The 26,585-nt window shown below is 38.0% G+C and overlaps 12 protein-coding genes and 1 non-coding gene across 13 annotated transcripts; 9 read left to right on the top strand and 4 right to left on the bottom strand.

The window, feature by feature from the left end:
* Positions 1–445: 445 nt before the first annotated feature.
* On the top strand, positions 446–931 carry GIS2 (mRNA-binding translational activator GIS2; the record flags this gene model as incomplete). The annotated part of the gene is made up of 1 exon (XM_002497858.1): positions 446–931. One exon carries the CDS (start codon positions 446–448, stop codon positions 929–931), a length of 486 nt encoding a protein of 161 aa, XP_002497903.1.
* Positions 932–1,223: 292 nt separating this feature from the next.
* FOL1 (trifunctional dihydropteroate synthetase/dihydrohydroxymethylpterin pyrophosphokinase/dihydroneopterin aldolase FOL1) lies at positions 1,224–3,605 on the bottom strand (the record flags this gene model as incomplete). Its single annotated transcript, XM_002497859.1, has 1 exon — positions 1,224–3,605. One exon carries the CDS (start codon positions 3,603–3,605, stop codon positions 1,224–1,226), a length of 2,382 nt encoding a protein of 793 aa, XP_002497904.1.
* A 621-nt stretch (positions 3,606–4,226) lies between these two features.
* On the top strand, positions 4,227–5,663 carry COQ6 (putative N,N-dimethylaniline monooxygenase COQ6; the record flags this gene model as incomplete). The annotated part of the gene is made up of 1 exon (XM_002497860.1): positions 4,227–5,663. One exon carries the CDS (start codon positions 4,227–4,229, stop codon positions 5,661–5,663), a length of 1,437 nt encoding a protein of 478 aa, XP_002497905.1.
* A 132-nt stretch (positions 5,664–5,795) lies between these two features.
* ZYRO0F16214g (PPIL4 family peptidylprolyl isomerase) lies at positions 5,796–6,788 on the top strand (the record flags this gene model as incomplete). The annotated part of the gene is made up of 1 exon (XM_002497861.1): positions 5,796–6,788. The coding sequence occupies one exon, from the start codon at positions 5,796–5,798 to the stop codon at positions 6,786–6,788; it is 993 nt and encodes a 330-aa protein (XP_002497906.1).
* Positions 6,789–6,917: 129 nt separating this feature from the next.
* TGL2 (triglyceride lipase) lies at positions 6,918–8,066 on the top strand (the record flags this gene model as incomplete). Its single annotated transcript, XM_002497862.1, has 1 exon — positions 6,918–8,066. One exon carries the CDS (start codon positions 6,918–6,920, stop codon positions 8,064–8,066), a length of 1,149 nt encoding a protein of 382 aa, XP_002497907.1.
* A 319-nt stretch (positions 8,067–8,385) lies between these two features.
* On the top strand, positions 8,386–12,120 carry SIP3 (Sip3p; the record flags this gene model as incomplete). Its single annotated transcript, XM_002497863.1, has 1 exon — positions 8,386–12,120. The coding sequence occupies one exon, from the start codon at positions 8,386–8,388 to the stop codon at positions 12,118–12,120; it is 3,735 nt and encodes a 1,244-aa protein (XP_002497908.1).
* Positions 12,121–12,476: 356 nt separating this feature from the next.
* SNR71 lies at positions 12,477–12,581 on the top strand. Its single transcript, XR_002648427.1, has one exon. It is a non-coding gene; the product is annotated as a snR71 (small nucleolar RNA).
* A 197-nt stretch (positions 12,582–12,778) lies between these two features.
* DSL1 (Dsl1p) lies at positions 12,779–15,217 on the top strand (the record flags this gene model as incomplete). The annotated part of the gene is made up of 1 exon (XM_002497864.1): positions 12,779–15,217. The coding sequence occupies one exon, from the start codon at positions 12,779–12,781 to the stop codon at positions 15,215–15,217; it is 2,439 nt and encodes an 812-aa protein (XP_002497909.1).
* A 256-nt stretch (positions 15,218–15,473) lies between these two features.
* Positions 15,474–15,692, top strand: ATX1 (copper metallochaperone ATX1; the record flags this gene model as incomplete). The annotated part of the gene is made up of 1 exon (XM_002497865.1): positions 15,474–15,692. One exon carries the CDS (start codon positions 15,474–15,476, stop codon positions 15,690–15,692), a length of 219 nt encoding a protein of 72 aa, XP_002497910.1.
* Positions 15,693–16,065: 373 nt separating this feature from the next.
* Positions 16,066–16,572, top strand: LTO1 (ribosome biosynthesis protein LTO1; the record flags this gene model as incomplete). The annotated part of the gene is made up of 1 exon (XM_002497866.1): positions 16,066–16,572. The coding sequence occupies one exon, from the start codon at positions 16,066–16,068 to the stop codon at positions 16,570–16,572; it is 507 nt and encodes a 168-aa protein (XP_002497911.1).
* Positions 16,573–16,581: 9 nt separating this feature from the next.
* Positions 16,582–17,616, bottom strand: LIN1 (U5 snRNP complex subunit LIN1; the record flags this gene model as incomplete). Its single annotated transcript, XM_002497867.1, has 1 exon — positions 16,582–17,616. The coding sequence occupies one exon, from the start codon at positions 17,614–17,616 to the stop codon at positions 16,582–16,584; it is 1,035 nt and encodes a 344-aa protein (XP_002497912.1).
* A 436-nt stretch (positions 17,617–18,052) lies between these two features.
* Positions 18,053–19,483, bottom strand: ORC5 (origin recognition complex subunit 5; the record flags this gene model as incomplete). The annotated part of the gene is made up of 1 exon (XM_002497868.1): positions 18,053–19,483. One exon carries the CDS (start codon positions 19,481–19,483, stop codon positions 18,053–18,055), a length of 1,431 nt encoding a protein of 476 aa, XP_002497913.1.
* A 205-nt stretch (positions 19,484–19,688) lies between these two features.
* POL2 (DNA polymerase epsilon catalytic subunit) lies at positions 19,689–26,273 on the bottom strand (the record flags this gene model as incomplete). The annotated part of the gene is made up of 1 exon (XM_002497869.1): positions 19,689–26,273. One exon carries the CDS (start codon positions 26,271–26,273, stop codon positions 19,689–19,691), a length of 6,585 nt encoding a protein of 2,194 aa, XP_002497914.1.
* Positions 26,274–26,585: the final 312 nt, after the last annotated feature.

Consider the following 26,585-nt stretch of genomic DNA (forward strand, 5'->3'; position numbering starts at 1 on the left):
GATTCTAGGAAAAGAAGGTCGTTTACGTTTTACTCTCGACTCAGTTCGGTTCTTTTCCTTTCTCTACTTCTTTTTGCCCTTCTTGTCTGTTCCTTCTTTTTCCTACTTTGTTGGTAACATTTAACGTAACATTGGTTCATTTCTTTTTGGGTTTTAATTTTTTTTTTTTTTTTCACTTCATTTGTAATTGAAATTTTAACCTTTTGAAAATTTGAGCTTCAGGTTCGCCAGTGGAAAGTAATAATCGATTGTACTTTAGTATTGCACACGATCCCATACCATTTCTTCTCACCTAGTTGAAAATTTATTACGGTTACCACAATCAATAGTAATTGATCGATATCGAGACTGCAGGTTTTTTTTTGAAACTATCTTCTGAAAAAAACTGAAAAATTTCGAGTGTAAAATCCAAAAGAATAATAATATTATTATCAATACATTGACTATGTCTCAAAAAGCTTGTTACGTCTGTGGGAAAATTGGCCACTTAGCTGAAGAGTGTGATTCCGAAAGGTTGTGCTACAACTGTAACAAACCTGGTCACGTTCAATCAGAATGTACTTTGCCAAGAACTGTCGAGTTTAAGCAATGTTATAACTGTGGTGAAACAGGTCACGTTAAAACCGAATGTACCGTTCAAAGATGTTACAACTGTAACCAAACTGGTCATATCTCAAGAGAATGTCCGGAACCAAAGAAAAGTAGATTTGCTAGTGCCGGTGCTCCAACTGGTGGAAAGCCTAAGGTTTCCTGCTACAGATGTGGTGGACCTAACCACATGGCAAAGGACTGCTTGCAAAGTGGATCCAAGTGTTACTCATGTGGTAAATTCGGCCACTTGTCCAAGGAGTGCCCTTCTGGTCCAGGTGAAAAAATTTGTTACAACTGTAACGGATCTGGCCACATCTCCAAGGACTGTCCTGTCGCTTGAATGGACTTGAAGAGAAGATATTAAGGTATAACTACTGTGCAAAAAAGAATAATAAAATAATAACAATAAAAAACAAAACAAAAAAAAAAGAGAAAGTGCATTACATCTAGTCTGTTTCACTATTATAATAATCTCTTCTTTTTTTCAGCAGGTCTTATAACCGATACTATCGCTGCTACAAAAAAGATCCCATTAAAAAAATTAAAAAAAAAAAGACGGAAAAAGAGGAAAAAAATTATTATTGTTGTCTAGTATTTATGTAGTATTATTACAAAGCTCCTCCACCACTATTTTAGACACCCTTGTAAATTGCATCTGCCATCCTTATCGCCTTCGAACAGTTGGCATAGTCGTGAATTCTGATCACATCAGCGCCAAATCCAACGCATGATGTTATCACCGAACCTGTAGCGAAATCTCTCTTACTTGCATCCGGTTCATCCGTGATTTTACCAATGAATGCCTTTCTAGAAGGTCCCACTAGTATTGGGATATTCCGGAAATTCACGTATTCACCATCCTTTGTAAATTTACAATAGTTTTTCAAAAGGGATAAATGTCTTATTACTTGCAAGTTGTTCTTGCCATTTTTGGCGAATCCAAGCCCAGGATCTAACACTAATTGCCAACGACGGACATTTTTGAGTAATGCCCAGGAATAACGATCTGAAATCTCCCTTGCAATACTTCGAATGACATTGGTTCCTGTTTTGGATGGAAGTCTTTGGTAGAACATAAACTCTTTAGTCTGAGTATCTCCTGACTCTAATCCGTCATCGTCATATTTTGCCATATGAACCATGTTGGATATGTCGCCTCTTGTGTGGGAAAGGACATAGGAAACTTCAGGATGTTGGGCAACGACGTCAAACATGGAAGCATCGAAAGTTCCGCCTGAAATGTCATTGATCATATCCGCCCCTGCTTCAATGGTTTTCAACGCAACTTGAGATCTGTAGGTATCGATGGAAATAATGATTTTTTCTTGTTCCCAATCCTTGCGACTTCTAATGGCTTTAATCAAGGGAACCGTTCTTTGTAATTCTATATCTTGTTCGATCTGTTCTGAATTTGGTCTAGTGGAACAGCCTCCGATGTCAATTATGATAGAATCGTGCAGTTTCAAACCTTCATCATACATGTGCTGCACACGATCTAACTGCTTATCCAGATTGTGATAAAATTCATTGCCATCTGAAAATGAATCCGGTGTTGTATTCAAGACACACATCATGTATGAAGGTGATTGGGAAACCATTGTTGTCTTGCCAGTAAAATCATCAAATTTTTCAACGGTCTTAAATTTGAGAAACCGATTGTGGCCATTGATTGTAGGCAATGGGATTAATTTCCACAACTGATCCTCTAAATTACCCTTGGCGTATATTTGGCTTAAATGGCTAGTCAATGGTTCGCAAGTCAAGGGGTGGATTAAATCAAACGGTACTAATTCACAAAGGGGTTCTAGCACAAATGACCTTTCTAACATTCTTGCGTGTGGGATTGTCAGTTCGGAATCATTTAGTAGAACTTGTTCATTGTCTGCATTCAGATACATGATAATATCCAAGTCAATAGTTCTGGGGCCATTATCGATTTGTTTGACCCTCTTCAGCTCTTTGTATTCAATTTCCTTACAAAGTTTGAGCAATTCTAGTGGCTTCAAGTTGGTACTGATCTCAATACAACCATTCATGAAAAGATTTTGATTGGTGAAATACATCGGTTCACTTTCAAATAATGAAGAAACTTGGTTTACTGTCACTTGAGGATTCGTTTTCAGAAGATCTATGGCCAATTGAATGTTTTGAAACCTGTCACCTAGATTTGACCCAAATGCCAAATATGCCTTGTTCCATCTATCATCAGTGTTGGTTTTGATTTCATCGGAATATATGGGTAGATCGAACTCTTTAGTACCTTTCGAAGGGACAGCTTTGTTCGACAATTGGAACGATTCTAACTCTTTAGAAGTTCTCTGACAGCTCACACCAACCCCATCTGTATTGGTTATGGCATTCAGTTTAATAATCTTCACTGTGATGGGTAATCCAGGACGTTCTTGGAAATATTTATCTAGTGATACAACCTTGGCAACAGATTCTGCTAAACTTTCCACAGTCTTGAAATTGCAATTTTCCACATATTCTGCCACGTTATCAATAATGCCCTTGTAAGGTGGTGAATGTAAACTGTCCTTTGTCCATGGCAATTCCAAGTCAATCGTCACAAACTGTTTACGCAACCTTTCAAAAGTGAAAACCCCCAACAATGTTAACAATTTGAAGTTAGAAATCCGTAAGATGTCGTAATCCTGATTTCTGGTGTCCACGACGGCAGAAATGTCATCGCATCTCACATGAGCAGTCTTCGTTTGGAGACTCAATTCCAAATTTTTAATGCCTTGGTATTTGGATATTAAATAGTTAGAAGTCATCCTTGAAGCCTTGCCTAACGAACCCCAATCATTTTGAGAATTGATAAATCTAGTGACATCATTCGATATGACTGCGTAGTTTAGAGAGTATCGAAGATCATCACTAGCGGCAGCTTTATTGAAATCCGTCAACATCTTCATAGTAATGAAACATCTCTGTGGATCCTTACGATCCCAAAAATCAGGTCCTACTACAGCATCGACCTGCAACTTGTCAATATGAACATTGTCTTCCATTGACAATAAAGCTGGAAGAACGGTAGGTTTATGTTGTAAAGATTTAGTGGACCAAGTATGAAACCTGCTGATGGTCCGAAGATTCCTTAAAAACCTTGTGGAAGTCGACACTTTGGCGGAAAATGTAGTTAGTACTTGTTACTTTGCAAGTCCATTTAATTGAACTTTTTTCTAATCAATTGTTATCTTTTTTTTTGTCATGATGACTTACTGTCTTCGTGGTAAAATAATTTTAGATAAAATGATCAAGATCGATGATGTGTGGTCGGGCCTTTGAACTTAGCACATTAGTTAACTCTGTTCCACCCCGTCTTATCTTTTATTTTACTATACTTTCAATCGAATCTCTCTATAACGCTGACTCAAGACCGACCCTATTCTTTACAGATGAATAATTCCCTGTCAGCTCTTTATGGCGTTCTTCGGTCTATGATTGATTAGCCACAGATGTGTTCGAAAGCATCCAGAGAGGGGAATCTTGATTATTATTCCAAGCACCTTTCACTATCAGATTCCTTCACCCTTTGAAAAGATATGGGACATTTTCTTGCGGGATACATGGTGAAAAAGATCACATAGTAATCAATTGAACTAGAGAAAAGAGATATAGACACAATTGTAATGCTTGCCAGGTCTGCTATTGTGCGTAAATACGCTCTGAGAAAATTGGCGTCAACTGCTACTGCTACTCCCAAGTTGACCGATGTTCTCATTGTAGGAGGAGGACCCGCTGGTTTAACACTAGCTGCAGCTCTCAAATCGACCCCTAGGCTCCAACATCTCAAAACTACCTTAGTAGATGCCAGTGATTTGATGGGGAAGGTTGCACCTTTCTACGATTCCCCTCCAGAGAATTTCACCAATAGAGTCGTTAGTCTGACACCACCATCCAAGAGTTTTATAGAAACAAAAGCTGGTGCAAGAATGTTAGAGGACAGAATTCAGCCATATGATGGGATGTACGTCACTGACGGTCTTACAAATGCCACTTTAAATATGGAGAAGGATTCGATGGCTTATATGGTAGAAATTTTAAACATACAGTCTTCTTTGTTGAAAAGGCTCGAAGAATTGAATTTACCCAGTGAATCGTTGCAACTAATGGATAATACTAAAGTCGCTAGCATTGAATACAGTGATCCAGAGGACACTACGTCTTGGCCTATCGTGACGCTAGATAACGGTGAAGTCTTCAAGACAAGGTTATTAGTCGGAGCCGATGGGTTTAATTCACCAGTGAGGAAATTTTCTGATATTCAAAGTCGTGGTTGGTTTTACAATAGATTCGGTGTGGTTGCTACTATGAAATTGGAATACCCGCCATATAAGCTTAGGGGTTGGCAAAGATTTTTGCCTACCGGGCCCATTGCCCACTTGGCGCTTCCAGATGATAATGCCACGTTGGTATGGAGTACTACCGAGCCATTGTCAAGACTACTAAGAGAGATTACACCGGAACAATTCACAGGTCTAGTAAACGCTGCATTTGTATTAGAGGATTCGGATTTGAAATATTTCTACCGTCAATTGGAGAAGGGAACCATTTCCAACGAAAAACTGCTAGAAGATATCAATTTTAGAACAGAACAGGTCTACGATTCTCTAGAAAATGACGATTTGATTGACGAAATTTATCCGCCAAGAGTCAAATCAATTCTGGGACCAAGTAGAGCCAGGTTCCCATTAAAAATGTTCCATGCCGACACTTACTGTAAAGATCGTATCGCTCTTGTGGGTGATGCTGCGCATGCTACGCATCCACTGGCCGGTCAAGGTCTAAATATGGGACAAGGTGATGTAGAAGCCCTTATCAAAGCACTAGAGAAGGCTTCAATGAGAGGTCATGATATCGGATCTTTGCTCAGTTTGCAACCTTTCTGGGCTGAACGTTACCCAATTAACAATATGCTTTTGGGAATGACTGATAAATTACATAAGATTTACGGCACCGATTTCGCACCAATTGTGGCCCTCAGATCTTTAGGTGTTAGCATTATGAACAAGGTGGGCCCCTTGAAGAATTTGATAAGTGGTACTTTGAGTGATTCGGGCAAGTAATTGGTACTTTATATTTATTGGCCTTGAGCTTTACTCTTTGCTTATGATTCACGTGATATATTTTTAAATATTGACATAGATTTCGATGATCTTTCAACATGCAAATCCGATGATGCTAAATACAATTGTCAAATGAGTGTGTTGCTAGAGACTACCGCTGGTGATATCATAGTTGATTTGAAATATAAGCAGTATGAAATTGAATCGTACAATTTTTTAAAATTGTGCAAGTGTAACTTTTATCAAAACCAGTGCTTTTACAATTTACACAAGGATCAGTCGGTACAATTCGGTAATCCCCTCTTAGGTTATGAGGATAGAAAGGAGCTGAGGTTGAAAAATACATCCGTGGAGGGTATCACGAGTGAGCCAGTTAAGTCCCGACTTCTAAAGGCCACTGAATCGCCAGATCGTTCAGGTAAAGCGCTAAAGGGATCTTTAGGAAATGTTGTCGTTCAAAAACAAGAGAGTGGTCAAGAGTTAATTGGTTCGCAGGTGATCATTTCCCTAGCTGAACATGGTTTGGATGCAACTAATGCCATTTATTTTGGAGATGTCATACAGACATCATGGTCCACCTTGGATAAAATAGAAAGATTCGCCGTTGACGATACACAGAGGCCAATAGAGGATATTAGAATTCGTTCAACTTTCATCATATATGATCCATTTCTTGATGGGAGACATTTTCCCACATATGAAGTATCACTCCCAATACAAGATATTAGGTTACCACAAACGCTAGTGGATGAATTTACAGATGAGGATCCAGAAGTTCGTAGGGATATCAAGAGAAAAGAATTATCGCTAGAAATCATCGAGAATATGCCTATTATGGGCATAAAGCCATCGCCTCGAGTTCTCTTCATATGTAAATTGAACCCATTGACCAGAGCCAAGGACATTGCTACCATTTTCCAGAGGTTTGGAGCCATTGCATCAGTCGAGATCGTTCGAGATAAGTCTACAGGCCATTCCTTAGGGTACGGGTTCATTCAATTTACAGACAGGAAATCCTGCGAGCAAGCATACAAGAAAATGGAGGGTGTTATAATTGATGATAGGAGAATCCACGTAGATTTTAGTCAAAGTGTCAAGGCAGCTACGAAAGCCATCAATCGTTGAATTCTAAGTATTTATTTGACTATTTAACATTTTAACTGTAAAATCACGTTCAACATTTCCGCGATGGACGCAGTTCATCACTCATACCAAAGAACCCTTGTTTGAAAACATCAGTTTTGACAACAACGTATGTCGAGCTTTAAGAGCCTTCTACATGGTTTCTACATTCCATGGTCACTCTATGCTTCGGCAAATGGTATTAGACACTACTCAGAACCAGTGAAACCCGTAGAGCCTAATGATGAAGAAGTATATTTAGACAGTTTCCCACCAAAGGATAGCTATCAAGTGCCTAAAAATCCAATTGTACTCTGCCATGGTTTATCAGGATTCGACAAGATAATCCTAATACCTTCCATCTACCAACTGACCAAGATAATCCGTCAAAGTATAATGGCTAATAATTCTGAACATTTTATCGAATCGGGGGATCAATCAACTGATAATGCCTTCTTAGAGATTGAATATTGGATTGGTGTCAAGGAAAAATTGGAGAAAAAAGGCTGCACTGTACTTGTAACCAAAGTTCCCAGTTTTGGAAGCATTGAGGAAAGAGCACTGTCATTGCATGCCTTTTTAGAGAAAGAAACCCAAATTCTGCGACGCACAGCTACCAAGAATGAGATTTATAATGTAGGACAGGATGACTCTGCTTCTCAAAAAGAACCAGGACCTATAAAGCTAAATCTCATTGCCCATTCCATGGGCGGATTGGATTGTCGATTTCTTATCTCAAAGATACAAAACAAGAATTACAAAGTTTTGAGTCTTACAACGGTCTCAACACCACATCGTGGTTCTGAGATGGCTGACTACGTGGTGAACCTAATTCAAGATTTAAAGAAATTGGCACCTTCAGAACCTGAGCAACTAATTCTACCGCCATCAATCCGCGAATTGACCACTAAATACATGTCATTTTTTAATGCAACTACGCCAAATGATCCTTCGGTCTCATATTTCTCCTATGGATCTTGCTTCAGACCAAGGTGGTACAACGCTTTCTACATGACTTGGAAGATTATACACAATTTATCGGGTGGTCAATCCAACGATGGTATGGTAACAGTTCAAAGTAGCAAATGGGGACACTTCCGCGGATGCCTTCTCGACACGGACCATTTAGATATAATCAATTGGAAGAATAAACTACAAAAGGATTTTAGCAAGTCCCTTTTCAATGCCAGCAAAGCGGCTAGTCAATCCTTAAGACCCGATATTGACATATTGAACTTCTATCTGTACATAGCAGACGACTTGGCAAGAAGGGGATTCTAAAGGTTGTGAATTCTATATATGTGTATAGTTTCATGGGACAAGATTGTTGAAATTGTAGATTGCAGCTCAGAGGTTAAGAGAAGGGCGGTTTGTGAGCCTTTGTTTTTGTCCCGAGTTGTTTTCCGTCTGCCTAAGAACCGCAGGGGTTCGTGATGTTTACCTTTAAGCAAGTTCATCAACATAGTAGAGCAGGCGAACAACAAGTCTTAACTTTGGAAGAAAGAATTGAACCGGAGCTGTTTCTGCTGCTGTTACTTCTGTATTTCGATATTGAGGTTTTACACTTCAAAGACAAGCCAAAGTTTCATTTGCTTGATTGATGACTGAGCACAAGCAGGATAAGGATTTTGAGTGGAAGAGACTGAAGTTGATTTCAGTTTCATTCAAAGAGGCTTCTTTGGATACACCATCATTTAGGGCACATGTTAATCATTTCCAAACGAAGGTCGAGTCGCTAGAGGATTGGATCGAAAAGACTGTTGGATTTACTGAAAGCCATTACGATGTGTCTCTAGATGACTTCCAGAGGACTCAAAGTACATTTCTTAGCCAATTGCTACCGTCACCCATAGTGTTAAGCAATGGATTCGTCGATAACCAGTTGTACACACCATGGCTGGTGGAGAGTTTCAACAAAGAATATGCTGAATTCAATACAACACTTTTGGGCATCCTTTCTGGTCAGGATTCAGGATATCCCAATGTATTGCTCGAACTAATGACCAAAAGTATTGAACCTTACAAGAGTAAAAGGGCTAACTTTGAGTACTATCAGAATAAACATGATAATATGTTAAATCAACAACAAGCAGTGGATATTAATAATGCAAGTATTACTCCCGCCAGCATACGTGAAGATGCATTTCAGCTGTATGAGGTAAGGCAGAGCTATCTGGACGCATCCTTAGAATTAGTAGTTGCTATCTCGTCGATGAAATTAGGGGTCGATAAATGTGTCATGGAAATCATTGGTCTTACTCAACTGAAAAACACTTTCACCTTCCAACACACCGGTAAAAAGGTTGATCTAACTCCACTTTTGAATGAGAAATTCTCATCTTATTCGGAATGGGTAGAAAATTCTATTGAAGCTGCTCATTCTTTACAAAATGAGATAGAAAATGCTAAGCGCCAGGTTTTGCAGTTCGCAGCTCAAAAATTCGTTCCTTCTCGTGAATTGGACGACTATGACTTTAAGATAATCAATCCAAATAGTTTAATTAATGATAATCCTGAATATGGAAAACAATCTCCTGAAAAATGTGGCTGGTTATACATGAAAACTTCATTGAGTTCCCCCCAGAGGACAATTTGGGTTAGAAGATGGTGTTTCTTGAAAAATTCAGTATTTGGTATCTTTTTACTTTCGCTGTCCAAGACTTATGTGGAGGAAACTGATAAGTTTGGTGTCTTTTTAACAAACGTTAAGTATGAACCAGATGAGGATCGTAAGTACTGTTTTGAACTTAAGATCGTTGGCGGTAAAGGTCAGGAGAAAGAGGATGATGCTTCAAAAGACATTAAAATAACATTTCAAGCTGAAAGTCTCGAAGATCTGAAATCTTGGATTAATACCTTTTCCCATGCAAAGAGTTACGCATCAAAATTAGATCCTAACAGTACGGAATATGATATGGCATTCAAGAGGTTCCCACCAGAATTTTTTGAATTTGCATCTAGCACTACTACTTCAATGGATCAAACATTAGTTTCATTTAGTGAACGTACAAAACCCCTAGTCAACCTTTTAGATGAAAATCTTTCTGTGAACGACACTTCTCTTTCACCAGAAGGTAAGTTGTGTCACCTTTCCATGGCTGTAACTCCCCTGGCTACCAAGATGACATCAGTGGCGATTTTAGCCAATTTCTATCGTAGGGAAAACTGGGTACCTAATGCTGTTGTTGCTAATATTTGGGGATCTACGGATTGGAGTGATTATGCCATATCTGATGAAGACTTGAAACCATTGACAAAGATGAAAAATACTAGATTTGAAACCAATATGCATCAAAATCCGTCACCCACGACTGACTACCCAAGTTTCTACCCTTCAGAAATGAAAGTTAATGATATCCAATTCAAGAGTTTATTTTTCACCATTGATCATAGATTAGGCAAATTTCCTGATGAGTTATTGTTATTCAATTTCAGTACCTTCTGGTGCCCGAACAAAAGGCAGAAGTTCTCCTCTACATGCTATGTGACTGCCAACAGTTTATTTTGTTATATGAATTCAATGGGATTCATCAGTCTTGCCCACCTGAACTTGAAAGATTTCGTCTCTGTTGAGGAAGGTAGGAGTTCGAGCAATATGATTAAAATTTACAATACGGAAGGATTGCAATTGAGAATATACGTGTATTTCAAAAACCGTAAAATGATAATAGAAAAATTACAATATCTTTTGGAAAACAAGACTCGTGTTCAGCCCAGAAGTGAGGAAGAAATCTTCAAGAGGTTTGAACAAATCGACCAAAAATACGAAAGCATGGCAGGAGAGAAAGAGGTCGATGCCGTTGGGAATCAACATGCTTCTCAACCACTTGTCCATAGCAAACCTGACGGAATGATGAACATGTTTTGGTCAATGGGTGCTCCTGCCCTTGAATGTTTTACCAGATCGAAAGAATTGCAAAGGGCAAGCACCATAAATTACCACCATACTTATGACGCTTCACCCAAGACCTTGATGCATATTTTATTTGGTGACCAATCTACGGTATTCCCACGTTCATTCTTCTTAGCCGATAGATATGACCCTTATAATCACACTTCGGAATGGAGAGAACAGAGAACTCCTGAGGGCAACCTGCAACTTTTCAGAGAAATTCAATTTGGTCTCAATATAACTGACCGTTATTTGGGCGATACTAGCTATGATGAAAGAGCAAAAGGTACTCAAACAATGATTAGACAAAAGCTCATTAGGATGACGGAAGGCAAGTTCTATGAAGTGCATCAGGATTCTTTTGTTGTACAAGTAGTCTTTTGCCATCCTTTGCGTGTTACAACAAAATATGTAATCATGCAACCTCATGAATCCGATGATCAAACAGACGGTGATTCATCTCCCAGTGCACTGTTCCACGTTTATTATAATGTGGAGTTCATAAACGGCAAGACTGGAAAAATTATTAAAAACCTTTCCTTCGTCGAAAAAACCGTATTGAAGTGGGCGGTTAAATTCACTCAGATGGAATACATCTATCTCAAAAGAACCATTAGATATTATTTGGAAAAAATTGGTACTCATGGTAAATTAGTGAAAGCTGTTAAATTATGTGGTAAGATTGGTGTCGTACTTCCTCAAAATGATCCTTCTCAAAATGATCCTAATCAGAATGACCCTAATCAGAATGACCCTAATTTGGAAAAAGAATACACAGAGGAGGAACGTGAAATTGCCGATATAATAGTCTACAATTTTTCCCTCATCCTCAGAATCATTATCAAGGGATTCTTTTACCGCGTAGTTAATTTTACATTTGTGGCTCTAAGAACAATTGTTGGATTCATCTTTGTTGTGGGATCAGGTCTCGCCCATATTAACAAAACTTTGGTGATATCACTGGCACTTTCCATCGGATTGAATATCCTTTTGTTCGGTAGATCCACTGTTACTTACTGGTTGGTAAGAAGAGCTGAGAACACCTTCCGCGAATTGACTGAGAGTAAGCATGAGAACGTCATGCAAAGAGCCGTTTTCATCAAAGATCTTGATCTCTTGACAACGGAGTTGTCATACGAAAGTGAGAACCTGGCATTTAACAAATTTAGGGAATTGAATACCGAAGATAATTACATCTTCAGAGATACCAGAAAACAGGTAGCATTCCGTAGAAACGAACTGCTGGTAGAGTTAAAGATTTTACAGAGCATGGAGAAGGAGTTGGTACAGGGTAACTATAGAAAATTTCTACTATCTGAGCAGAGCCAATGCGATACGGTTAAAAGTGATATGGAGGACGTCTGGAATAACTCTACGGAACTAAGAAACTATTGCGAAAGTTGTGATCATGAATTAAAGAGACTGACATCTCTACTACTTTGATTTTTTTTGTGGAAAAAAATTTAAAACGACAAGGATGAAAATTAATTAGAGAAGTATTTTATCATATTCTGGTCCATTGTACTTGTATGGCATCGAATCGTATTTTGTATTGTGTTGGTTCTATATTCTGTAATTTCCGGGTAATTTTCGTCAAGGTATTTAAAGAGAAGAAAAAAATTCAAATACTTTTAACTCTTGTACCTTTGTTAACTACTCAGTTCACAGAAGAACGAACAAGACCCGCAAGGAACAGTTCCTATAGTCTCAACTTGTACCTAGTAAGTTTACTATGGCAGTTGTCGAGTACTGTAGGAGATTGGTTTCTTCATGTTCAACATCTTGTAAATAGAAATGGTTCCAGTCGTTGTTTATGATGACAACATATCTCAGCTCACTCAGATCATTCATGATCGAAAACTTTATCCTATATCCAACATTCATCAAAGTACTGATTAAACTACTGGACGTCTAATTTCATTGTAAAAACTGTAGAAATTTGTGTAAATTTAGCTTGTGATCTCTTCGTAGTGCGTTACTTGTTCGGTCCTACTCTTAGAGACCTGTTGAAAGAAAGCCCTTGAATAGTTAAACTCTAAACCATACTCATGGTGCTCATGTATTAGTAGTATACCTAGGAAGACGTCGACAACAGGTGCAAATGGCAGCGGTTTCAGGCATTGATGACCTTGGCCTTTTGAGCAAGGCAGAAATATTAGAATCACTAGGTAAGGACCCCTTGTTAGTAAATGAGAAGGAATCAAAGAGTGATAATAAAGATGATACACCGGTAGATTTTGAGGGCATATTGAAGAGAGAATCTTCGTTAAATCAAGAATTACATGATTTGGCTTCTTTAAGATCAATTTCTGGTCTTATTATGGAATTCAAGGCTAATTTTGAACTGTTAGAATTGGAAAACTGTTACTACTCTTTGCAAAACCTGCGCAAGAAACTGCGAGACACTTCATCTTTGACTAAACAAAGTTTCTCATTCCAACAATCAGTCTTCTCTCATGTGGATACTATGCATTTACAACTTGTAGGCAAATTGTATGAAATCATTAGTCAATGGTTTTGGCAAGTAAACGGTGATAGCATTACTTTTAAACGATTAGTGGAATTGGGGGAAGATTCTGAAACGATGGAATATGTGCCATTCATTACATTTGTTGAGCAACAGTACTACCCTGATGGTTTTCTAGATCCTGATCTTTGGGTAATCAGACACATGAAAGTTGGATCTTCGCAAGATACAGTTGTTGAGAATTTGAATTCGATCCTCAGAGATTATTTAAATTCGAACTTAATGATTGAGACAATCAAGAGATTCTTATTTGCTAAGGGTGGTAAGATTACTTGGGAAGATCTTGGTAATACCCAGAAATTACATTTTAAGCAGAGTGGTACAGACAAAGTTGGTGAAAGGATTTCCAATATTCTAAACGTGGTTAGCTTCCTCAATGAAGGCATAACTCCCCATGACAAGCACGCATTGGCTGAGAAATTAGGCCCCCTATTAGCGAATGATTTGCTGCAATCAGTTAGATCTAATGCTTATTCTGTTTTACATTCTTCTGATTCGCCCTTAAGAGAAGAAGTGAGCTTGGTTAATGAAAAATTAAAATTTCTATCCAACGATACACGATGGAATTATCAAAGTAATGATGTGGAAGACCTCTTGAACGATGATCAAGTTCATAAAAACCTATTGTTGGATGGGGTTTTTGAGAATTATGCATTAAAGATACGAAGTATCTTCAGAGATCCATCTTTTAAAAAATTGGACACTGTTCGTACAAAGAACCATGGACTTGGAAGGCCTCAGATTACTGTTGGCAATTCCGTTAAGGATAAAAATCAGAATGAGAAGACCAACCAGCAGCAACCTAAACCTGAACAGAAGGACGGGAAAAATGATGATGACTGGGATTGGGGGGAAGACGCTGGTGAAGAAGATGCTTGGGATAATGAACTCGCCATTAATTTTGAAGATAGTGCTGGGGCTACACCACGTAAGGCAAGAAGGGTCAGCGGTAAAAGCGGATCGGATGAAGCTGACGGTTGGGATAAGGAAATGGAAATAGATCTTGATATCAATGAAGGAACACCCCGAAGATTAAGAAGGTTTAGTCAGAAGAGTCAAAAAAGTGGGAAAAGTGAAAAGAGTGAAGGAGATGGATGGGGATGGGATTTAGATATCAATGAGATTGAAGGTTCCTCGCCCGTTAAAAATCCACAGGAAGTCAGGGATACTAATGAACAGAAGGAGTTTAATGGTACTAGCGATGTTCAGGTAAGCCAGATGGCATTAACGTTTATTAATATCATGAATGAATTACAGGAAGCCGTCGAGAAAACCGGTAAAGCCCAATTTGAAGATCATACTTTCCAACATAAATTGAACGTTTTGCAAACGCTTTTTTTTGCCATTTCTACTCGTCATTTCCAACTAGATTGGTGGCAGTTGTTTGTCGATTTGAGATATGTTGTGCAATGTAATTCACAATTGACCCGTCTTCACGAATTGATGTCCAATTTACTAGAAATTTATTCCAACAGTAGTCTCAAATTTGTCATTCAACTGGTTAATGAACAGATACAACAATTTTTTGACGATGAAAGACACCCCAGTTGGGACGTTACCGAAAAGAAATTGTTACCGTTTGTGAGAAACCAGATCATTGAACCATTGAGTACCATAGGTGGTGACGAGGGTACCACTTATTTGTTACAATTCTACAACTGCCTATATGTGGATTGTATTAACGATAGAATTCTCCAATGGAATGTAATATCTGAGAAGAACTCTGAGAACCTAGCTCATTTAGTTTCAATCATATATGACCAAACGGAAGCTCCAAAATTGTTGAACAACACAGAATACCGCCAGTACCGTGACAAATTTGTTATTGTTGGTCAACTACTACAACTGCACTTAAAGGAAATTATGGCTATGTTCTACAATGGAGACTTTTATTTGTTCGGCACTGAGGAATTAATACAATGGTTGATATTGCTTTTTGCTGACACGCCATTAAGACAAAACGCGATTCAAGAGATCCGCGACATAAGAGGTGCAAGTGCCGCTGACGATTAATCATCTTTACCAGCATTACCATTGTAATCATTGTAACTCCTAGTGCTATGTGCTTTCACGTGATATGTGTGTCTGTCGTTCCTTTGACATTTTACTGAGTAATTTGAGCCAAATTCGCTGACAATCTGCTTTCAATTAAAGGTGCACTCGAAATGTATAAAAAAGAAGCACCTGAATTCATTTCAACTCAATTCAACTCATTCACTGCATCCAGTTTCATCTCTAACTAATCTGTAAAATCCCCATCTCCTGAGCCATGTCTGAAAGTCACTATCATTTCAATGTTGTCATGTCCTGTCAAGGATGTTCCAATGCCATCAACAGAGTTTTGACTAAATTAGAGCCTGATGTGTCTAAGATTGATATTTCATTAGAGAAACAGACTGTTGATGTCTACAGTAAGTTGCCCTACGAAACCATTCACGACAAGATTGCAAAGACGGGCAAAGAGATCAAGTCTGGAGAAGTAGTATAATGTGTATGGAATAGGTTTTATAAGAGATTGTGTAGTAGATTTTAAAATTGGTTTGACTTTCTTATTAGTCTCGAGGATTCATGGGCATTATGGGATGCTCATGTGAAGTACATGTAGTTCAAGTTAGCGATGAGTCAGTTTCATATACGACTCGAATATACTGGTTCCTTATAAAAAGTACAGGATAATCAATGTGTAGGGAGTTGAAGCATTTCCTTTTAGGTCAGTGAAGACATTTGACGTAATATTTATTATTAATCTTCATCTCATTTCTGACATTTAAAAAAAACTCTTGCTAAGAGAAGAGCTCGACAAGAACAAAGGTTTAAGTAATAATTACGTCGAAATAGTTCAAGGAGTTTATTCCATAGTCATGGCTGAATCAGAGTTAACTGGTTTGGATAAATTGTTGGATCTAGAGGAAGAGTTCTACAACCAAGGTTTCGAACAGGGTTCGGCTGAGAACGTTAAGCATAATTATATTGAGGGAAAGCAGTATGGGTTGCAAGTTGGATTTCAAAGGTATTTGTTATTAGGTCAAATAACAGGGTTATTAGATGTTTTAGAAGTTTTGGATGGCGACAAGAAAGTGTTTGCCAAGAAGATTGAATCGGTACGTAGTCTTTTAAGTGGAGTGAAAATGGACAATGATGTTGCCAGTGTAGCAGATTATGAAAATCGGTTTACGAGGATAAAGAATAAGTTTAGAACTATTCTTTTACTTTTACAGAAGCAACTAAAGACCGGACCTGAGGATACGCTTTCATTAACGGAAGTGGAACGAGTCTCATTATCTATCGCAGACGAAATCAAAGGGCGTGTGGAAGAAGATAATGTTGGAACCGCTGAAAGCTTGCAGGATCAAGTTCAAAATTGGTAAGAGTTGACATCACATGAAATTTACACAATCTATGTGCACCCAATTGACAGGTTCATTGGGTTCGAAGCAAATCTTTACAGCAACTTTGTGTTGGAAATATGATTTTTTCCAGTACTGCATTTGATAGTTGGAATACTCTCCATGGATTACCTCAGGTTTTTGAATCCATTTGAAAGACCATATCTTAGTCCTATAATCATCAATTGAAGTGGAATCTCCCAGCGATTCTTCTTCGATTAGTTTGGACAGGTCAGATCGTTTTAGACTATATACGTCTTCAATTCCTTTGCGTTCGATGACATCAATTAAATCAGTGACGAAGTTTATGGCATTGACCACATATTCTGATGGTTCATTGCGGCTTCGCAGTTTGTTAAAACGACCTAATGCAGTTAAAACCGTTTCACCTGGATTGATAAAATATTGTAATCTTATTAGAGCCTCATCAACCATGTAATGTCGCTGTCTGTTTTTCAGTTCATTCAATTTCTGTAGTCTTCTTTCCTTATCACGCCTTTGAGATTCTGCTACACCTCTGACATCTTCCACCTCATCAATCCACTGATCTTCGCGATTGTAGTCTTCGTTTTGTAGGTATTTATCGTCCGTATTGTTAGAAGGTTCGTTTTGAGTAGTATCTTCATCCATATTAAATGATTCCAATTGTACATCTTGCTTATCTTGCAATGGTTCCCGCTGCTCGAATTTGGGATCGTCGTAATCGAACGCATCTTGGACTGCTTCTGTTTCCGGTTCTGATTTCTTAGGTGGCTTTTGATCATCGTCAGAAGCAAACATGTCATCGCCGTCGTCGTCGTTATGGTTCTCTTTCTTTTCCTGCTTACCACCCTCAGATTCACTATCGCTATTGTCATCAAATGAATCAGAATCGTAGTCACTAGTATTAAGTTTCCTTTTCCTCTGTCTACTTGCATATCGATCTTTCCTTGAGAATCCTTGTTCTCCAGGATTGGAATCCTCTTCATCCTCTGAGAAATCTCTTCTGCGTTTTCTCATCACAAAATTGGACATAATCCTAACCATATGAATGCATCAAACAATTCTAATTGCAAAGAATCACAATAGAATACTAATAGTATTGGAACCGCTGTTTGTTTGTTTTTTATTTACTTTATATTTGTAGTTAAAGGTAAAGGAAGTTTAACGTATTGTACTCAGAAAGAAAATTTCACATCTCCGATAAATTGATAAAATAATTTAGATATTAGAGGAAAAGTTCATTAAATATTTATTTGAAGTATTTTATTATACTTTGATTTTGTACTTATTCACCAATACCGTTCTATCATTCCCAGCTTTTAAGCTATAACAGTCGAATTTTGAATATAAATCAAACTTTTAGAAAAGATACCAAATTATTATCGTCATTACCATCATCATTACCATCATCATTAGTTATTGTTGTTGTTATTAATGTTAACATTTTTATTTTTCTATCAATTGTGCTCATTTCCTTGAATCATGTATCTCCAATAAAGTACTGTCCCACATCAAAATTAACTGACTTAGAAACTTCACTGACAATTTCCCACGGCACGTTAACCTTCCACTTAACTTTATAGTTCAAGAAATCAATATTCTTGCTAACAGTAGTTGCTACTAATTTCAACGAGTGTAATTCTGCTAAATTTTGAAATACTTCGACATTAGCTCTCATTAATGAATCCTCCTTAAGAGATGCTAAGGAACCTCTTTGTGCCTTAGTATCTACAGGAAATATTGCCTGGAATACAGCTAATAACCTTTCAACGGAGAAAAGAGAAGGTTGAAGATACCTCGGATTAGTTTCCATCTTCTTCCTTCTACCATAGGATCCTCTTCCGGTTTTAACATGGGATTTCCTTGAAAAGACACTAGAATCATAGCGAGGTTCAAGATATGAACAGATATAAGCTGCAATGAGTAGGTATTTCGATATGGGTGATAATTCATAAGTTTGAGTGGCTTCATTTGCACCCTTCGATTGATTATTTTCGGGGTAGTCTGCATTTAAACTATCGTCTGTAGTTAAAAAGATAGCGATGGCGCTTCGATAGAGTCCTAAGGGATCAAACATGTTTTGCCTATTGATCTTGTTCACATAACTTTCCCATTTAAAATCTATCAAATCGTTTAGGGAAGAGATGTCATTTCCTGTGTATGAATGGAAAGCTTGAACAATCAATTTGATAAAGTTGATGGCAACACCTAAAAATTCATCATCTGTACATTCATCAATTTGACCTTGTAAAACTTTTCGTCTTAATGGTTCACTTTCAATCAATTCTTGTGCTCTGGCAAAGACCAAAATATCAGTTATCTGATCCATGTTGTATCGAGGAAAAACTATTAGCGGAAGATTATGGGATGAATACCTTTCAATAAATGCCGTATCTTGTATGGTATAAATCACTTTTAATTGGATCTTTGAATCAACTGGTATCAATTCGTGGAGGCTAATAAATTTGTGAAATAGTGCAGCATCCAGATCTTGTAAACTGTCAAATCCATCACAGACAAGGAAAATACATATGGAATCCTCCAAGAAGGATTGATAGTTTTCAAAGAGATTGCTTAGAAATTTCACCAAAAGATATGGTTCTTCTACATCTAATGGATCATAATCCGGTGTTTTAACATTGGCAAAGGTACTTTTCAACTTATTTTGAACAGTTCTAGCCACCGCCTGCATAAATGGTTTCCAAGTAATTAGTTCAATTGGTTCTAACCAAACATTTATAAGGAATTGGTTCACAGCGAAAAATTGTTGTAAAGTATACGTCTTACCAGTACCGCTATATCCTTGTATAACCAGGTTTGGAGGAGTAATGTTGGGATCTGCATTCAAAAATGAAGACAATGTTTCTACCTGGTAATCTCGAAATAATACCAGATCATTTACCTCCGACATGAACTCTCCTTTAGAAGAATTGCAATTTCCAGTGGTTACTCTCAATCAACTTTCGAGGCCTCGAGACGACGATATACTCGAATCTTAAAGGTCTTTCTTTTCAAATCTTTGAAATTTGTTGATGTTTAACTCCGTACATTACATATTATTAAATGCTATAACTGAAAAAAAAGAGTGAAAAAGAAAAATAAGATAAACCCAAGATTCAGCTACTGATGTCATTAAGGGCGGTTAGAAGAAGATCAAAATCGAAGAATTGGGCCACTTGTTTGTAAATCTTGCAGCTCTTCTGTACTTGGTCGCTGGAGATGGTTCCCTCCCATTTACCTGAACAATCACAGTGAGGACTCATCAAATCTTGCCTAATCTTGTGACAGCGGGAGCATCTTAAATCTTGAGTCAAGTATGAGTCGATCTCAGCCAGCAGCTTATAGATCAGATGTTCCTGAATTAGGGTATGGTCGAAATTCCTCTGACATTTAGCACATGCGAAATGGGTAGTACCGCCTTGACAAAAATCGATATTGTTCATAAAAAAGCAGTATTCACATAACAATCCCGAAATAACCAACTTTGAACCTGGATCTGTGAATTCAGAGGATTTGTCAAATTCCCTAACTTCAAAGATCTTGAGCAACGTCTTACGCAATGATCTCACCTCCAGGATAGTTTCTTTACACAGAAGCATGATATGGCATAGGTATTTAACCAACTCGAGTAGTGGGTTTCTTGATACAGTGTTGGAACCAGGTAAAACAGGAAATGCGTAGTCAGAAGCATAACTGGGATTCAAGATAAATTCTTGTTGATTTCTGTATAATTTTTGTACTCTTTTGATGAGAGGACCTGAAAAGATTTCTGTAAAATTGGTCAACGGGCCATTTTCTTCATTCTCAGGGTTATTATCCTGTGGCAAATGGTGCAATTGTGTTAACCTCTGTGTACCTGTCTTAGATTCCAAATACTGTGTCTTTGTTTTAAGCATACTGTCAAGAATGATCATCATCCAATCGTCAAATTCCTGCTGATATATGGGCGGTAAAAAGTTCCGGATATGCCACTGCGAATAAGCTCTAAAATCCTGCGTTTCTTTATCCCGGATCTCAGTACAAGCTAATCCACCAAAATTGTAGTTATCCATCCAAATAAGTAGATCCCAATACCTATCAATCTTTAGATCCAAATAGGTAAAGGCGGGATTCGTTCTAATGGCTTTAATGATGTATTGACCATAAGCATAACAAGTTTCAGGAGAGTATTTCTTAGTCTTCACCAAAAGACGGCTTCTGTCTGAATAGACAACAGTGGAACCTAAGTTGTAAAACTCATTGATCAATTGCAATTGAGATTTCTTGGTCAAATTGTGAACATGATACCTTAATGCATTGTCAAAGAGCTTGGAGTCGGGATCTTGAACCCAGTTCACAAATGAGTTTACAAGCAAATCAGCAATCATATTATCCTTTAATGCACTGTCCCACCAATCCTTTAGCATATTTCTTAGAACCGCCAAAGAACCGCTGGAAAACGCATCTTGAACAAAGGCACCCATTGATGAAGTTGCTCTTAATGCAGCATCGTTCTCTGCATCCGCCTCAGCCAAATCGCAACCCTCCGCTTCGGTGATCAATGCAGATCCTAAGACCGTGTTCACGGTTAAATTAGACATTTCGATTTCAAGAACAGCCTTGTCATAGACGCCAACATTATTGATGACAGGAAATTCCAAATCATTTTGCAGCCATGCAGTATTCGGATCATAATCTTTTTGGACACCACCGTGATCTGCCAAAGGAGAATTTTCGTTCCACCACATAACCATTCCTTCTTTCTTCAACCTTCTAGCATACAAGATATCAATAATGTATCCCATAGTGTCGACTTTCAGGTTGCATAATGGAATATTACTGAATTGAGACAAAGTGACCAAGTGGGATAGCCTTGGACCACAAGACAAAATGTTGGAAATCAACTTTTTGTTAAGAGCACCTTGCCAATTCAAACGAGGCAAGATTAACTCTGTCATTGCAATTTCAATTATAGGAACTTGATTCAAAACCCTTAAAGCATTCAACAATTTAGATGAATAGGGCGATTGTAACATCAACAGGAATTGGAACCCTTTGTCTTCCTTTTGTTGATTGATTTGACTAGTGATCTTACGGTAGAGCTTGGCAATATCAACAAAACCATGAAGCTCAAACTTCATATGGTCCTTCAGGTCGAAAAATCGAGAATAACCCTGTAATTTGGATATTTTTTTTAGATACGCGTCCTTGTAAAGCTGCTCCAAGCTTGAAGCGCTTATATCGTGAGCTTGCGCGGAAGGCTTAATGAAGAAAACTTCCACAGTTTCACTCCAAGAGTTGCACATTAGGAAAAACTCGTAGCCAATATTCGTAGGAACGTGGAGTAGATAGCTTACAGCCATAGAAAACCTGTTTAGATATCTATCGCTCTCCTCTGTCATCAAGTTTTTCATATCAAAACCTTTCTGTAGGCCCTTACCCAAAGTGCCCACAGTATTGGATTTGAACGTTACCGTGGAACCCAACTCCATGATTGCCCTTTCCGTAGCAGTGATGGAACCCTCAAATATACCTACCACATTTTCATCATTCAAACTACTCGTACTATCTTCAATTTGTTCCAAAAACACATTTTCTGGTAACGTAATTTTGTAAAGATTTTGAGAAGAAGTATCTTTCATTTCTGGACTGTTAGGCAATACGGCATTGGTCCTCTCCAAAACACAGTACTTCATTTCCGCATATGGTGTCATCTTGAATTTAGCGTAGATAGTCTTCGGAATGATGAACTTCAAAGTTTGAATCTTATCATTGATGCTCACGTAAACATCCAGAACACCAGGTTGTGCTGATGGTTTATATTGCAAAATTTCCCAAGTAGAATCTGCGTATGATTCAGCCTGTTTCCTAATCATGCTACCAAGTGCAGTTCTCTCCACAGAATTATTTGATTCACCAAACAGTTGTGATCTACGGGCTCTGTCCCTAGCTTGAATCTTCCATTTTATCTTCTGGTAATTTAACCATGCAACATAATCTTCATCCATGGAGGGCATTTCCGTTGGTAAAACCAGTGCTTCTTCAACTTGATTAGATTCATCTCTTCTCCTCTTCGATACTTTCTTAGCGGTAGAAACTTTTGCAACTTTCCGTGTAGCTTGCTCACCTTCCTTTGAAGTGAACATGTCCTCAATATCTTTAACACGACCATTAGCTGGGGAATCATCTTTCTTTACAAAGAACCTGTTCAAGGAAGTTTGCTTGAACTTATCGCCTTGGGCGGCTATTCTCTTCTGCAACCAAGGTGGGTGTTCAACCCTAGGAACTGGATTGGGAATACCTTGCAAAGCTGCAGGAATCGTGATAATTTTTTGGATAACTGATGCAACTCTCTCACGGTAATAACCCCAATCTAAAATATTTCTGAGATCGAAGTCTTCTAGCGACATGTCCATAGTCCATCTTCTCAAAAATGACCTTTTAACAGAAGTCTCTGCCAAAAAGATGGCCACCGGTATGGCACGATCTGTCACTGGAGTATTGAATGGTTTGGCACTTATGACATATTTACATTGAAGACCTTTGTCTTTGACCATCTCCTCTCCCAAAAACTCACCGAGCCTTCTAGCCGTCGTAATGGATGTTGACTTTTGACCCCCGTATTCTTTCAAAGTTTTGCTCATACTCTTATTTTCACAAATCAAATCGACCAAGTCTTCATCCTCTAGCATGGATCCTTTATAATCCAAAATATCCAACCATCTATTTGCAATTTTTCCCACAGCGGCATAACAATTTTCTAAGGTATCACCCTCCAAGAAGACCTTAAATAAGTCTCCTTGAAAGTTCTTGATTAATTGCAATTCACCACGTCTTTTTAATTCAAAACCTTTAAGTTCGGCCAGCGAACCATCGTCGTTAAAAACAGCGTATCTTTTCTTAATACCTTTACCTTCTTCTTTAGAAGTAGGGAGAACCATTGCCCTATAAGGACCATCCAACTCGAAAAAAATGGAATTTTCACTGAGCGTCTCATATTTGTAATTAGCTGGGTCAACCAAATTTTGATATTGATGGTTGGTAAACTTTTGGTGAACTCTGTAATTAAGCATTGAACAAGGGTACGACAGCGACAACTTCTTGCCATTTTCGAGAGTAAATTTAAATTCATCTGGAAAAGATTGTGGAATAGTACACCATATACCGTCAGTGTCCAATTCCAACGGTATTCCCAGCCTTTCGACTAAACTTCTTGCCATTTGAATTAGAGTTGCACCTGTTAAACAAGTGATACCTGCCATTTCCATAGAATACCAACGGGAACCTTTTCTCATAACATAACCATAAAACGAATTTAAAATAACTTTGTGTGCCAGTTGCAAAGAGTCATAAAGAATAACCATTTTCTGCGATTCATCTCTGCCATGCTTGTCAGATTTATCAAGTGAAGACTTTTTATTCTTCCACTTTTTGACTAAACCTTTGAACTCATATCTTCTATCACGGAAGGCACGCACAGTATTGGCATAAAAGGGATTCTCCCTTTGACAAATGATGGCCTCCCTTTCCACCACTTCGGATGCTTTTATTCTATGATAATTCTTTTTACTGTAATCTGTCAGTCTTTTTTTAATATGTGAAACTTGTTGAGCATAACTGAGCTCATCAAATGTTAAGAATTGCTTCTTGGACATCTTATTAGGATTTGGAAAAGTTTCATTTTGTAATGCTCTTTTAATCATGTTATATTCGTCCATCTTCGCAGGGAAGAATTCACCTCTCCATGCCCACTTCATACGTCTATCACAATTCTTACCAGGTCTATTGAAATCACAACTAGCACAGTCCCTTTCAGTCTTCATACTGTCCGGCTGAAGTCTATTAGAAATCATAATATTGGGATACATGGATGCCACGTCCACATGGTAAATTAAAGGATACTCGTGTCTTTTATTATTATGTTTCAAGTCCAATAATTTAGATCTAATTTCATCTTCCACTTGTTGATAATTCGTTATTTTATCCATAGGTGTTTTATTTTCTACTTCAATACAAAATTTCAATGCATGCGGTAATTCTTCTAAAAGGTTATCAATGGCTTCTGGATCGATGTTAAAGTGATTTTTAATGTCTTTTCTAAACACTCCGGCTTCTAGAGATTCGACGTGTCCACCAACGTAAGTTTCTGATTCCAAAAGGTGACCATCATAGAATCTTTCAATTGGATCCGTGTATTTGTTGGGCAATAAAATATTACCCTTGTATGCTTGCACAGTAAGAAGCATTTCACAAAGAGTACCAGTACCCTTTCTCAAAACTTCATCAGGATTTAATGGAATAATTGTACAGAGGGAAAAGATGAACGGATGAACATATTTCATGTAAAGGTAATACGTGGCCACAGCATCAGAAACCGAATACTCTGATAATTGTTGTGGTTTTTCAAATGCATAAGGTGTCATTAACTCAGGATCCAATTCAATGGGATTATAACCTAATTTAGCTTGAGTCACAGCTTTTAAACCTTGCGAACCCTGTGGCAGGTAAGAATCACGTTTGACCCACCGGAAACAATCCATATGAGAACAGTAAGGTGATTTATATTCACCTTCGGCATCGGGAGCGAAGCCAATCTCTTCATACATATCTAATCCATTTATCTTTGCTCTATTATCAACAAACGGCCAATCGAAGAAATCACCGTTGAATGTAGCAATTACTGACGGCCTTACATCTCTAATATGTTCGAAGAATCTTTGTAAAAGTGATAATTCATCAGCTTCATTGAAAATAGCAAAATTACCCAAAAATTCCTGTGTTGGCGAGTATTCAAAATCTTCAATATCTTCAGAAATAATCTCCCTATTGGTTATTAGGAAACCATCACCGTCTATCATGTAAGAAATCATCATAATTTGATCTGTAGAAGAATCTGGAAACTTCAGAGGCGCCTTTGTCGTTTCAATATCAAACGCTAGGACTACTGGATCTGCGAATGCCACTTTTTCCGCACACTCGAAAAAACCCGCTGACGTTACCTTGTACCATTTTCCTACACGAATATCTTTATCAATCGAAACTCGTACGTGATATGGCACATCGTGTTCTCTAATGTCTTCTATCAGTGCTTTGGCATCTTCAAATTTGTTACTAGTACGATGAGGTACATGTACCCTGTAAGTATTTTTTTGAACTTTATTGTTCTCGTTTTGTGCCAAAATTGGTCTTAACAGTTTCCTTGCTTCAAACAATTGGTTGGAATTTATAAATGTCAATTTAACTAAACTTCTTTCCAGCCCCACGAGATGGTTATCCATTTTCAAATCCTTCCTCTGTACTACGCTCACTTCCTTAACACATGATTCTAAATATTTTTTGAGAAATTCCTCCACTTCTTGCACTCTATAATCATCACTACATTTCACGAAAAAGTATGGGTCATAACTCACAGTTGATTTAAAACTACCACCTTCTTCGTCCAGGAAATAATAATCTACCGCCGATATACCTCCTGCAAATTCGGACTTACCTGTCATGGACTCTGAAGTAACAGTAGTAGGATGCATATTGATCAGCCACCCAACACGTCCTGGTACGTTCTCTAAATGGTTCACATCTATCCTCTCATTGTGTTGTGGAGGTACGTAACTCTCATACCCCATCATATCGTCTATTTCATTGATTTTGCTTGCTCTTGCGAGCTGTTGAGCAGTCAGTGCATAGTTGTTTGGAAGAGCACCACCTATCCTTGTATTTGACATGGTATCAACCGCTACAACAATCAGATTTCAACGGTATCTTAATCTTTATCCAAAGCTTAAAGTGAGAGTATTGAAAAGATCCATCCTTTTAATACTCGATGAGCTTTTTTACGCGTCACGCGTCCCCTTTTATATCATACAGTACGAATATGAAATCCGTAGAGTATTCGGTTGACCCTTCGATTCAAACCTACGAGTGAAATAAATAGTGTATCCTTTAAACGATAGAAAGTCACCAAAGCGGTGGATATCTAAAGCGTGGTGTTGATTATCTCCAACTGCTAATAATTTACTTTGCTCCATCAGGCTTGA

Source organism: Zygosaccharomyces rouxii, assembly GCF_000026365.1.
Source record: "Zygosaccharomyces rouxii strain CBS732 chromosome F complete sequence".
In the NCBI taxonomy this organism is placed as follows: Eukaryota; Fungi; Ascomycota; class Saccharomycetes; order Saccharomycetales; family Saccharomycetaceae; genus Zygosaccharomyces; species Zygosaccharomyces rouxii.